Source organism: Actinia tenebrosa, unplaced genomic scaffold (assembly GCF_029948245.1).
Source record: "Actinia tenebrosa isolate PJP-AT-01 unplaced genomic scaffold, QUT_ActTen_1.0 PGA_scaffold3__52_contigs__length_22856419, whole genome shotgun sequence".
Lineage (NCBI taxonomy): Eukaryota > Metazoa > Cnidaria > Anthozoa > Actiniaria > Actiniidae > Actinia > Actinia tenebrosa.
Genome location: NW_028292580.1, coordinates 15,362,768 through 15,376,625, shown reverse-complemented (window position 1 = coordinate 15,376,625; position 13,858 = coordinate 15,362,768). Strand labels below are relative to the sequence as shown.

Here is a 13,858-nt window from a genome sequence, read left to right as displayed (position 1 = left end):
GTTGTAGCCCTCCCCCTTTTCACTCAGTAAGAAATTCATGACCATCCTAAAAAGTTTACAAAGAACTAGATTTTGTCAAAAAAAAGAGGTTTGACCTCCACACAAGTTAATTATTGTACTGATGACCCTCCCTTCTGAAGAGACCCCCCCCCCCCCCATAAAAAAAGCACCTTCCCTAAATGGGTGTCTTATTAACACCCCATTTGGACAAAAATTATTTATTAGAATTTGAAACATTAGACTTGGAGTCATCAAGACAAATAGGGAATAAACTATAACAGCGTTCTTAAATCCCTAAAATTAATAAAAGTGAATACTCTTCGTTGATCTTCACTTTGAAACTATGCGTATAGAGAGTATGTACGTACCATGAATTATTTTTAGTACGAAGAAAACATTGTAAATAGAATTATTGTAATTATGTAACTAAAAATGAAATCATCTAAAATAGCTACAGATTTATCTGTTATAGCAATTTATTTCACAAGATTATAGTCTATCATTGTATTCTTGTGAAACATGGCCAATAAAAATATTAATTTAATCTGATAGATAAAAACCAGTTATTAAATCAGTGTAGGACACTTAATTATCTATGGGAGGGGAGCGATGGGTGGGACATTGGTGCTGTAATTTTTTAAATTTTCTCAAGCTCCTTTCCATTTGCAAAACTGCCCATAAATATTTTATTCCTCTTTGATGTCCTCTCACACAAAAAATTGAAATATTGAGAAATCCCAAACCTGCTTTAAAAAGAATGGCTCTGCTTTTTCTTTTGTTTTGTTGTTGTTGTTGTTGTTTTTTTTTTTTTGCAACCCCCTCCCCCCATAATCTTTTTATTGACTTATTGATTTAAATAAATACAAATAAATAAGGAGATAAAAAAGGTTGACATTAACTAGTAATAAATAAGATCATAATTAAGATATAATTTGCATAAATCAACGTTTTTGTTGTGGTGTAATGTTTTCTTATTAGAGGCCATGTGACAATCCCTAGAGAATAAAACTCTCCCCGTGATTCTGGTATCAATATACTTATTTGTCTTCTTATGCACAAGCGTTAAACAAAGAAATGATACTCTTGGGGATGGCACATGGTCTGTAATAGAAGACACTGCCTCACGATGAACAAGTGAAAACAATTGCAAAGATATATCAAAGTGGTTATCATATTCTCAATAAAGTTGCTAAGAGAAGAGAAGATAAGATTCAAAGGAATGTGTTTTGGATCTGTAAATGTTAATTATATTGGAATTGAAAAAGCCCTGTTCTTATCTTCAAGCAGTTGTAAACTGAATTTCTATTCCAATAAAATAATCACAACAAATTGAATAAATTAAAAAGCACTCCAAAGTTGTGCAAGGACAGACAGTGCACATGAGGAGTTAGCTCCCAAGTATATTAGCGAAAATATAAGCTATGGCTTAGTTGCAATAATCTGTTGTTCAGAAACATGTAAAGTCCCCTGCCCAACTTTCAATGATTGATATAAAATATGTATATACCAGGTCTTATATTTTTGTTATTTCATTAGAATTCATTAAAAAGCCATTAACTTAGTCTTAATTGTTATATCTTCAGTTGGTCTATAGCTTATTAACTGCTTATCCTATTTCAAAACAGTAAATAAATCAATAGTTATGCGAGGAGAATTAACACCAGAGGAATTGTGTCAGTTAACTGCTTAAAAGTATTTCCTCTATTAAGTCCACAGCCTTTAATAAGCCTCCCTTTTCTAATTAGCCCCCAGTCTGAGGTGCCAAAAATTAAATGAGTCCCCTGCCTATAATAAGCCCCTACCTCTAAGGGCAGTTGTGGTCCTTTTCCCTTGGTCACTTCACCTGTCGAGATTATGAAGAAAATTAATTATGAATTTACAAAGAGCAGGAAAATATATTAAGTTCCTACATGTAGCCTCTAATAGGCTTCCAGTCCAAAAGCACTGAAAAAGAATTAGCCCTTTAGGTGCTTAAATAATAGAGGAAATACCATATTCAGACTATTACTATAATGAGCATTAATAGTTTTAAAACAGACCCCTTGCAGCAATTTGGAATGCAGCTCAATCTGGGAGACAAAAAAAGGGTTCCAATTCTCAGGACATTGGAATTCTTTTGTTTTGTCCCCCAGATCAAGCTGCTTTGACATCACATGCAAGGGGTCTATATTTAGGAGAAAAATAGTAAGCTGTCATATAATATGAAATATCTATATCTATATATTTTTCATTGAATAAAGACTAGGAAATAAAGGATTTTTACTATAGATAATACAATATTCATACCTTCACATTCCACAGGAAGCCCACTACCTTAGAATGCTCTGTACACGAGCCTTCTCTCTAAACATGATGCACTTCTTCGGAAAACCACCATTCCCTTTTGTGAATAATAAATTAATTGTTAATTGACTTAATACACTGTCTAAGCATCAAATAAAACTTAGCAAACACTCTCCATAAGTATTGGCAAGCACTTAAAGAGAGCATTCAAATGTGGTAGCGTTCACTCAAAGCCACCGCGAAAATTTCTAAGTTTGAACATTCTTTAAACTCACAAAAACTGTGAACTAAAACCTTTAATGCTATCCTCTAGTGACCTTTAACACTGCAGATAAGGTATCTCACCTCTTTTTTCATTATCGGAAATAAAGTCATTGAGAAAACTGTAGATAGAAAACACCAACAGCGCTCGAAGTTCATCCCAATGCAAAATTTACCGCGCTTGTTAAGCGTCCAGTAGACTGGTACTGGTAACGAAAAGCACAGGGCTCCCAAATGTTTATATCGCATTGGGCGAAGTGGAGGACGAAGCCAAGGGAGATTCATGTTTTTTGCTGTTGTTGTTTTGCTTTTTTACACAATTTGGTATAAAATTAAATGGGGACAGCTGGAAGCTATGATTGTTGTCCCTCATTTTTTTCTATAATATTTTGCGTTATTATCAGTTTGTTTTTTAAAACTGTAAGTGATCATTTTGTTTTATTTGAATTAAAAAGCTTGACCTCGCATTTATCTTTTTTTTTTCCGATTCCTTTCTACTGTTTTTTTTTTTTTTTTTTTAGTTACTTTGCTTTTGTTTTTGTTCTTCGTCGTCTTTACTTTTTTGCCTCCAATCCCTATCCTTTCCTCTGTTTTAGTTTCAAAATCCCAGAATCCACCTGTTTTTGTCAGCGTCTTCAGTTATTGAATGTGCACCTAAAACTACTTTTTAAATCCGGAGCCTAAGCTTTTGCAAGTCACAGTATTCGAAAACTACGTTCAAAACACCTAAGAAAGTCACTGTTTTAATCACTCGAATTTAAAAAAGATAACGATAAAGATAAGACTGACTGAAAACTAATTTTTTAATCTTGGCTAAGCCGCATAGGCTTGCTAGTTTGTTATTTTTAATTATTTCAGCTTCGGTTTGTTCGATCTTATTAGCTTTTCCTGAATGTTTACAAGTTATTATTTCTACTGTATGCGTTACGTTAACCAATGTTTCTAAAATTTAGCTCATTAACGATTTTCATTAAAAAAGAAACTAAGCTCTTGGTGTCGGCTTTTCTTCAGTTTCTCACTTTCAAATAAAGATTACGCTAGGACTGATATGAATATGAAAAATACGTTTAACATCTGTGCCAGCACAATTATAATTAAGTTATCATAAAAGGCATGAATGGCAAAAGAATAAAAAATTGCGACCTTGGCGTCGCTCTTCGATTAATTCATCGCCTTGAATAAGGAGGCTGTTGAATCACCAGCGCAGTCGGGGAACGATTGATTTTGCTGATAAAAGAATAAATTCAATAACATACAGTTTGACGCAAAGCAAGCTAAGTTAAACCGACTACTGTCATTATAAATGCAAATGAATTTGTCAAACTTCCTTGTTTACTCTTCATTCGGCGTAGAACAGCATCCAAAGTGCAGTGCCGGATTTCAGCGGTGATCAGGAAGGTATGTATCGTAAGAAGATTATAACTTTTGAAATAAAAAACAACAACAAACAAACAAACAAACAAAAAACACATAAACAAGCATCTACCCTGCGAGCAGAGGTTTTTTTCTGACCCTCCTTGGAGCTGGCTGTCGGCAGCCAGCTCCAAGGAGGGTCATAAAAAAAACCTCTGCTCGCAGGGTAACAAGCATCAAGCCGCTTCATGTATAACGACTGCATGTAGATACAAAAGCTGTCTTTAAAACTCAGTCCGTGGCCTCATATATTTTTCATCAGTTTTATATTTATTACAACCTTTCGTGATATTGTAAACTTGTCGTTCATAGATTTCTTATCTAAAAAGCTCTATAATAGCTCTGAATAAGTGTAATAATCTATTTCAATGTATGACTAGAAGATTTGGAAATTTGATCGCAAAAACTAATATATGTTCCGATTTTGGTAAGCATAGAGAGCCCACTTGATATATAAACACACTGGAAATAAAAGGACCTTGAGGTCCTTGCTTAACATATAGTCATGGGTGGTAATTGTCAATGTATCTATTTTTCTATCTTGTGATCGATTTTCTTCTAGATAAGATTTTAAACTCAGAAGCTAGCTTGTTCTGCACATAAGAAAAATTGAAAAAAATTGAATTAAAATACACTAGCTAGTAGAATACAATAAACATACACTTTAGATCATTATCCAGATGGTTATTATTAATACATGAACTGATCATCGAATTTCCAAAAGTTTTGTGTATAAACTAAATAAGAATATTTTTATTAAAATGCGAATAATAGTCGATGAAAAATTTTTTGAAAATGTATAATACTTTTTAAGAAAAACAAAGATCGTAACTATTGAAATATGGAGAATATGGCAATAACTTCTTAGATCATAAATAATAAACTTGTTATCATTTCTCATTTTATCTTCTAAGGCTTTACTAGAAGACCAACGTAGTATCGAAAATTACTCAAATTCAAAATTAGGAAACCTTGAAGGAATAATGATAGTAAAGAATTACTACAGATTTTTGAAAATTTACGAAGCTATATTTCTCTTGTCAGTCGGACAGTGATGAAAACATACGATTGAAAATATACTTCGAGTGTCTCAGAGGTTTTGCATGGTCTTCTGCTATTCTTTAATGCAAAATTGTCAGTTAACTTGAGTGATGTTGTCAAATAAGTCAATATCGTACGCTTTTAAACAAGGTACAAGCTAAAGTTAATAAAAAAATTCTACATAAACTTCATAAAGATGGCGAATAATTTATGGCGAAGAAGCGTCAGTCATAATCTCTTTTGAGTTTTCACAAATATTGAGTGACAGGTGGCGTTTAATGTATCACTAGTTTGGTTCTTTTGACATTACGCTGTGTTTTCTGTTTTGATTAAAAAATTTGTATATTTTTATTTACAAACAAGTTTTATTATAATTATTTTTGCTTATCGAAGTTGTGTGGTTTGTGCAAAACATTAAAGTTGTAATGGAAAGAATCAACATAGATGAAAGCTTACCCACAAATTGCGATATAAGAAATGAAGTTTACAAGTAATTGACATTTTGTTTCAGTGAATTAGAAGATAGATATGTGAAATACCAGCATCTAGGTTTCATTTTTTTTTTTCGTTCGTTCTCGTTCTTTCTTTCTTACCACAAACAACGAAATGATAGTCTAGGAAATGGCAAGTGGTCTGATATACGCCCAACAACCATGCGCATTCCGCGTTAACTAATCTGCCACTTGGCTACTATACAAAGCATCGGGACAGACAGGAATTGATTACGCTATTACGAGTTCTGAGCAAGAACATTACGTTTTGGCTAAAATTGGCCTATACTTCTTTCTCCACTGACCATCAATCGTAATTGGATGACACAGAACATTATTATTCATTATTCTAGCAATTCAGCCGGGCAGACAAAATTTCTGACCACTTAATAGGAATAGAAGCGTGTTTATTCCTGTCAGGATAGGATAATTTACCTTCGCCTTGAGACTAGTAGAACAAATTATTTGCTGCCATTAATCTTTACATATGCCAAGCCCTTACTGGAAGTCCAAGATACTACATCAAGGTAAAAAGCAGCTTGAAATATGTTTTGTTAATAGCAACGTAATTGAAGATTGATTAGAATAAATCTAAATTATTTAATTTTAAGAGAATTTCAGTTTGTCTCATGATATAGTACTCTCGAATCACTACCTTGAGCTGGTTCACACTTTAACAGAAGCATAAGAAACACAAGTGTGAACCGCGGGATTGCACAAACCATAAGCATAAGCGTAAGGAATGGAAACTTTTCCATTTTCTTCTGCTTCTGCTTATGTTGAAGTGTGTGACACGTACTGACGAACATTGAAAGAGCGGAAGGACTAGCCGGGATAAGTTTTGATAATGGTTAAATTAACAGATATGGTTGCAGAACTTACTAATTAATTGGTGCCACAAATAAGCCGTATAACTAACGACTGGAATATTTTAGAGAAAGTATTGACTCAGTATCGGTTTTAGCCTATAACATTAATCACACATAGTAGATATATATCACTGATATCACGGAACTAGAAATATTTTCTCATCTTGCATCCACATTCATAAATAACATTCATACTGTCAAAAATAAAGCATTCCTTTAAAAAATATTCTACCCGCAAAATGGGCCACTTACATAAATATCAAAATTAAAATGGCGTGGACAACGTCGGATCTTTTAGTTACCACAGCAACTGGGATGGTTAATTTTGATAATGGCTTTCTATAATGATCCTTTTAATTTGCGTTCTATTTTGAATCAATAGTACTAAAAAATTCTACTTTTATTTAAACACCAATATCCAAGACATGATGGCCTTTAGGAATATTATTACCTAATTTTAAAACTGGACATTGGGACCGAGAAATTAAGATTGATAAATGATATATGGTTTCGATTGTTGTACTTTAAGATAGAGTAGTTTTCATATGAGTGGGAAACATACGGTTTTTGTACCCTGGGAAAGTGAATTATTTTTCAAGTAAATCAGATAAGATGCACGATAGACAGGGCAGAAAAACGGGTTCTACTTTCGACGTTTATGCGTTAATGAGCTTTATATTTCATAAACAGGCTCTTTTGGGGCTGATTAACAAAATACCAAAATTTGGGGAAATTTAAGGAATGCGTATTTGAGATATAACGCCCTGAACGTTGGAAGAGATGATATTTTAATCAGCACAAAAACTAACATTTTCGCTAATACCTCGAAGTAGACTGCATTGCTCGAGGTTAGCAGAATGTGAAAAGTTTAAAGCACGAGAGACACGAATGAAACACTAAACGTTTTTTAGCATGAATGAGAGATAAAGAAAAAAATTGCGAAAGTAGCAGCCTTGTCGTTTTTTTGCTCTGTCGTACAGCTACAAGTTTGCAGACATATCTCGTTTCCTACTCATGCGAAGACTGTTCCAGTGAAGAACACATAACAAGAAAGAGAGAGACGAATATACTTCATCTCCCTTATTATAAATTGTACTATACCAAGGGTTCGTTACTACAGCCCCACAACCCTCATTATATCTTCACATGTCATCTCATAAATTCTTCAGACTTCAGCGTGATATTACTACTGATGCGAAGAGATGGGCGTCCGGTAGATAAGTGCTTGTAATGAGAAATATCTTATCTGGATAGCAATTCGGGTGGCAAAGTCATCAGTACTCAAGGTGAAACGCACATGTACAAGAATTAGTCTTGAGATCATTAATATCAGATAGCTCCTGGTGTGAAGCTACTTATATTTATAGTGCTTGTTAGAGCGATATATTACGTTTTACCGGACATTTTGTTCCTATCTCGTGATCTGTAACGGACTGGAGTTTAAACGGACCCGCCCGGGAGGTAGTGCTTTTTGTCAACGGTTGCGCCGGATTGGAATCCCGAACCTAAGTTAAAAAGCTAACGATGACGATGATAATTTTACAACTGGTCGCTAAATCATGAGAGGCTAGGCGTTTAATAGAGGTTGAAGATTGAGGTGACTGCCTATGAACGTTCGCGTACTCAGCGAGGTTAACCGCTTAATAGGGCGTATAACTATAGTAATAATTAGTGCAAAAAACCTCTTTGAGACTTGTACGAGAACTGTACGACAACTAAACAAAGGCTGTTCGCTTAATAGAGATTATACTCTAGGAATATTTATCACTACCATTAATCATCGGTAGTGACATAATCAAAATTTGTACGAGTGATGGCAAGGCGTATTTTAAACAGGTCTGACGACAAAACCTTCAATTCCAGCTCATCATACGACATATGGGTCCACGCTAATTGATATGATGGCCTTTGGAGCATATATTTGTATGATTATTACTGATAAGATAGTGAAGCCATATTTGTTAGGCAAACAATACTTCTGACCACCATTAATCATTAAACAGTTATCTGGGGATTTATATGAAATACTCTTACAATCATGAAGTGAGCTTTGACCAATGAGTGGTTATATTTTTTTTTTCTCATTGTATATTCCAGATTATTTTATTATTGATCCCCACATCATTGTAATAGTAAGGGTCTGATGTACCATCAAGCAACCATTTTACAATAACTTAGAAAGTTCTCGCGCGTTGATTGGTTATTTTTTATCATCAATAAGAGGACAGACATATAAAGCTGATGTCAACGAGAGCGCGCTCTTTCCGTTAGTTGTTTTGAACAGTAAAAATGAGAAGTTTTTATCATTGAGAGGCTACGCCTCGTGGATCCACACTACTTTGACAATTTTATGACGCAATTAATCGTCAATAAGAGGACAGACACATAAAAATCTGATGTCAATTTGTTAATCTTGGAAAAACAGATCTAAATTTACATCTCTTCACCCAGCTCGGGATGCAATATGGCTGCGGACACTGAAGCCTTTCCATATACCATATTACATTGCTAAATCATTGTCTTGATCAAAGTAAGCTAGAATTGTTTTAGGTAAAGACATATTATCTAGTAGTTACTGATAACTGAATCATTATGAATATGACTTATGTATGTACTTCTAGCTTGGCTGCGTTAAATGACACATGGTTTTTTAATGAAATAGTTTTTCTTTCTGTTCATATCCCTTCCACCCCTCCTTTTAAACAACCAATGTACCTCGAAATAGCTCCGTCATACAATTTTTTTCGATATCCTTGCCTTATTTTTAGATTTTTTTTCAGGAATTATAAACTAATACTTTTCAGTTTTCATGCCATTTTATGCATGCCTATTAGAAATTCAGCACTTTGATTGCTTCCGATCGCGTGGGCGTTCATTTGATACCGAACTCATCAGAAATCAAAGAATAAATTTCAATAATTGTACATGCGACAAGGCAAATCCAGATCAAGCATCTTAGAGAGGTTTTCAATTCAGCTTCCACGCAATGCAAGCTTGAGTATATTAAGTCTACCTTTCGTAATAGCTTTTACTGATTAAGGTCAACAGCGAAGAGCAAAAGTTTCAATTTTTTTTCAAAAAGCCATTAATTTTGGAGGGAGCAGTCCAATCATTACTCTGTCGCCCTTTGGTATCATTACTAACTTCTTCTCGTATTCCTAAAACTTTTATCTTATCTCTGGTGTTCTCCACAGGTCATAAAGACAACAAGAAACTCACTGGATATAAAGAGTTTAAATGACTGACCCAAGATTTGAGTGTTGCCACGTTAGTGAATTGTAATTATTGTTTTGGTTGACTACTTTTAACTATGCTTTGGACTCTGGAAAGGACTACGCAGCTTGGTGGATCTATTTAAAAACATAAATGCGCGCGTCTGCTATATACGAAAACAATTTCAATCAATTATAATACTAAATCACGTGTTTTGACTTTTAAACTCTTTCCACTTTTGGTCAGTGATTAGATCTTCAAATGAGAAAAGAAAACGAGGACAGGTTTTGAGGAATTTAGTTTTTGGTTGCACAATTTGAAGCACTGGTGTCTACAAAAAGGAAGAAAACGAAGAAAAAAGAAAAGAAAAACCAGTGTGGATTGCACCTGTCGACGAAACTTTAGCCTAAACTTTAATTTCGGTAATGAAAACGAGCAAACGAATTCAGATTTCAAGGGAAAATCTCATATTTTACTGCAATTGGTGGGTGTAAGTAAATATTTTTCGCCAAGGTTCAAAGACTAGACTTCAAATCCATGACACTACAATATAAACGTCGACTCAGAAGGAATGAAAAAAACAAAGACGACAAGCTTATAACTCTGAATGTCAGTGGTCGGAGGTTTGTGACATGGGAAAGTACGCTTAAAAAACATCCATCGACTCTCTTAGGGAGCGAGATGCTATCAGTGTTTTTTGATAGGAAGCACAGAGAATACTTCCTAGACAGAGATCCTCACATGTTTCGTTATATCTTGAATTTCTACCGCATTGGAAAACTTCATATGTCTTCAGAAGACTGCAACGAGTCGTTCAAAGATGAGCTTAATTTTTACGGTATTTGTACGACAGAACTTGAGCCTTGCTGTTGGGAAGATACTACTAAAATAAGCATTAGAAAGAAAAAAAGAACTTGTGCTGGAAACAAACCAGTATGGCGTTCTAGAAGAGAATACTTATGGTATCTCCTAGAGGGGACTGAAACTTCCAATCTCGGCATCGCAATCCAGTCATTCATTGGGCTATTAATATGTTTGAGCACAGTGTTTACAGTCGTTGAGACAACTCCATGTGGGGATGGTCAACAATGCTTGGACAAATACCCAGAGATATTTTCACTGTTGGAGGCATTTTGTGTTGGTATCTTTACGTTGGAGTATTTCATTCGCTTTTACGCTGCTCAGAAAAGAATGGCCTTTGTTTTTAGTAAACTTAGTATAATAGACTTAATGGCATTCATCCCATTCTATATTGATTTGGCGATCGCCAATCTCTCGTCCGATAAAGAAAAGATTGTAAGTCTAAGAAGCCCTTTCAGTGTTTTCAGGATCCTGAGGATTATGCGCATGCTCAAGTTATCGAGACTATTTCGGCACATGCGCGTTGTTGGACACATGCTAAAGAGAGCGATTGTGGACCTGGGGTTTTTATTTTTTGCGTTCTTTCTGGCAAATTTAATGTTTTCTACAATGATGTTTTATACCGAGTACGATGAAGGAAGAGGAAACTTCACGAGTATTCCTGAAACGATGTGGTACACAGTCGTAACTATGATGACTTTAGGGTAAGTACAGATAGATTCTGCTTGCAAGGGTGCCCATCGGCAGTCATGAAGATGCTTCCACAAAATTCGTTAATTTGGGAAGAAAGATGCCGAGGGTGAAAATACTATACCCTGAATAAATGTGTATACTTTTAGGCAATTGCCTTGCATTATCCAGTATATATAAATTTGGGAGAAAATATCTTCAGTTTCAGTTTAAACAAAGCCGGAAATAGTAATCTTATTTGGCTGGGCTTCCTGAGGCAAACCAAAGATTTATCATGAGAACAATGCTTTTTGTGTCACGCTATAGTTGCGCAAAAGTAACCAGGAATCTTAACGATAATGAACGGCATGCCGTTGTGGGACATCTATGGGGTTGTCCGTAGTGTGACATTTGTCAATTATGATCAATGACACCGGCTGTATTAACAAGAAAAGTGATTGAAATTGGGGGCATGCCTTGTCTATCACGTGATATATCTACAAATAGCTTTTTTTGTTGACACTTATTTCAATGCACGTCACTGACAGTTTTCTTTGTGCCACATTTAGCTATGGAGACATGGTTCCTGTTACAGTAGCAGGCAAAGTATTGGGATCCCTGTGCTGCTTGATGGGAATCATGATGTTGGCTTTGCCCACTACAATGATGCAGAAAGGTGCGAGCGAAGGGAAGAAAGTTGGAGTGTACAGTAACCTACCAAAGAACCTGAAGTAAAACAGTGCCACAATTCCTATTGAAAAATGCGCGAAAAAAAAGGAATACATTTGGAATGTAAACAGCATGCTACCAACTAGTGCCTGGCTTCTGTTTGCGCGAGAAAACTGTGCAGTGTAAGCATTTATCATGCAATGGAGGTCTCTAGGTAACGACACACATGAAAATCCTAGCAGTACTTTGCGAAATTGTGCGCACGAGCTGCAGAAGTGAAAAAAAAAATAGCGCAAAGATGTTTAACTAGTAAAGTTAGCGCTGGATAAAGCACCTCAAAATTAAGAGTTCACCCCAAACATGTTATAATACTGTCCATACGTAAATAAAAACATATCTAGTATAATGTTATCGCAAAGAATAAACTCACTATAAAAATTCAGCCACACACGAGAAATCACCGATTCGATGGACACGACTAAAAACAGGAAATAAACCACACTTTTATCTATTTAAAGTCCTTTACATTGGCGGTGAATGTTTTCCTATTTCATGCAACGTGTCATCGAATATCAGCCTTGAGTGATTATTTCGGTTGTTTTCCAAAGACGTTTTGAAAGAAATATTAACATTGATGCAACCCAAAAGGGTTTTAAACTGGAAAACATTGAGCTCTAAGCAGCAGTATCGATGTATAATATAAATAGGGCTTGTCTGAAACGATGGCATATGAATTAGTCCGATCCCCGCGTCTGATTTCATATAAGTAACGAGAGGTTCTTCTCGTTCCTCTCAGCCCGCTCGACTCAATAAATCAGCAATTTTTACTCAAAAAAGAAAATAAAACTAATCTGTGAAAAGATAAGCCAAATATCTTTTAGAAATAGCACATTTCGTCGTTGTTGGTGGAAAATATTTCGTTTTGACAATAGAAATAGAAATTTTCGCTTTCACAAACAATGCATTGCGCGCCTGGATACCAAATCCCCTTGAAGCCATAGGTCATTCTAATCAATTCTTTAGTATTTGTTATATATTGTTATATTTGAAAGTTAGGCCTGTTTCCATGACAGTAACGTATGGCCGTGCCTTCTCTTGTTAGGGATATTTGTTTTCTTCCCCCAGGGGACATCAAAAACAAAACTTCATAGCTGACCATATCTTATTTGAATCAAAACATAAGGCACAAAAATAAGGCTAAAAAACATTTGTGTTCCTTCTGATATATAACACTCACTGCAACAATTACTACAATCATCAACGACACCGACAAGAATAACGTTTTTATAATTATTTCTTATCATTCATTACCGAATTCATGAATGTCGCATGAATGTGGTATGCTATATGCTTCATTTAAAAGGGCTGGGAGGTTGCTAGGAGAAGACATTTCAAGGCAAGCAGCTAATAACACACAATATTGTGCTACCCGTCGGTTCTTTTATGAAATTAGAACAGACGATCTGACAGAACACCTTTTAAATAGTCCTAATTTATACTCATGACGGAGAAATCTTGGCTTTAATGGTATAGGGTTTCAAAGCATTTTGAGATATGGTGTCGTTGTATGCTTTTTTTTTCTTTCTTTTTTTCGCCCGTTCATTCTATCTTTTATTTTCTTGTTTCCTACCCTCGGTTCTTTCTTTCTCCAACATTTCTTTCTTTATTCCACTCATTATTGATATCATTATTCCTAATTTACACTCATGTAACTGAGAAATTTGTGCTTTGAAGTTTGTTTCATTTTTAGATATGGCGTCTTGCATGTTTCTTTCTTTCTTTCTTTTCTTTCATTCTTTCTTCTTTGTCCCTTCTTTCGCTCGTTCATTCTTTATCTTTTATTTTCTTGCTTCCTTCCCTTTGTTCGTTCTTTATCCAACCTTTTCTTTCTTTATTTCTTTCTCTCTCATTATCGACATCAAGTATTCCTTCTTTTCTTTTCTTGTTTTTATTAATAGACAGTTAATAGACGGTTAATAATAGGGTCAGCAGGTCCACCTCCCCGCGAGTTCCAACTAAATATTCTCTCAATGACGAGTCATTTTAAAGGCCTTTCCTATCACAAAAAAGTCCAAAAACCTGGCAAAT

At 35.0% G+C, this 13,858-nt stretch overlaps 2 protein-coding genes across 5 annotated transcripts in view; one reads left to right on the top strand and one right to left on the bottom strand.

The window, feature by feature from the left end:
• Positions 1–2,714, bottom strand: part of LOC116294482 (uncharacterized) — a 103,930-nt gene extending 101,216 nt beyond the window's left edge. For all 3 annotated transcript variants that reach the window (XM_031702084.2, XM_089035381.1, XM_031702085.2), the window contains exons 1-3: positions 2,629–2,714; positions 2,287–2,380; positions 1,803–1,843 (exon numbers count right to left, since the gene is read on the bottom strand). The gene's annotated coding sequence lies outside the window, so the exon portion shown is untranslated. The remainder of the gene's footprint in view (positions 1–1,802; positions 1,844–2,286; positions 2,381–2,628) is intronic.
• A 1,181-nt stretch (positions 2,715–3,895) lies between these two features.
• LOC116294501 (A-type voltage-gated potassium channel KCND3) lies at positions 3,896–12,287 on the top strand. Of its 2 annotated transcripts, none has more exons than XM_031702122.2 (3): positions 3,896–3,942; positions 9,553–11,136; positions 11,671–12,287. In XM_031702122.2, exons 2-3 carry the CDS (start codon positions 10,109–10,111, stop codon positions 11,834–11,836), a joined length of 1,194 nt encoding a protein of 397 aa, XP_031557982.1. In that variant the 5' UTR covers positions 3,896–3,942; positions 9,553–10,108; the 3' UTR covers positions 11,837–12,287. The 2 variants fall into 2 exon arrangements, with proteins under 2 accessions (XP_031557982.1, XP_031557981.1); XM_031702121.1 differs by lacking the exon at positions 3,896–3,942 and adding an exon at positions 5,937–6,016.
• Positions 12,288–13,858: the final 1,571 nt, after the last annotated feature.

Excerpts from the sequence above, each read along its gene's own strand:
- LOC116294501 (XM_031702122.2), top strand. The coding sequence starts at position 10,109 with ATGACACTACAATATAAACGTCGACTCAGAAGGAATGAAAAAAACAAA. Across the intron at positions 11,137-11,670 it reads GTAACTATGATGACTTTAGG|CTATGGAGACATGGTTCCTG; the intron begins GTAAGTACAGAT and ends TGCCACATTTAG.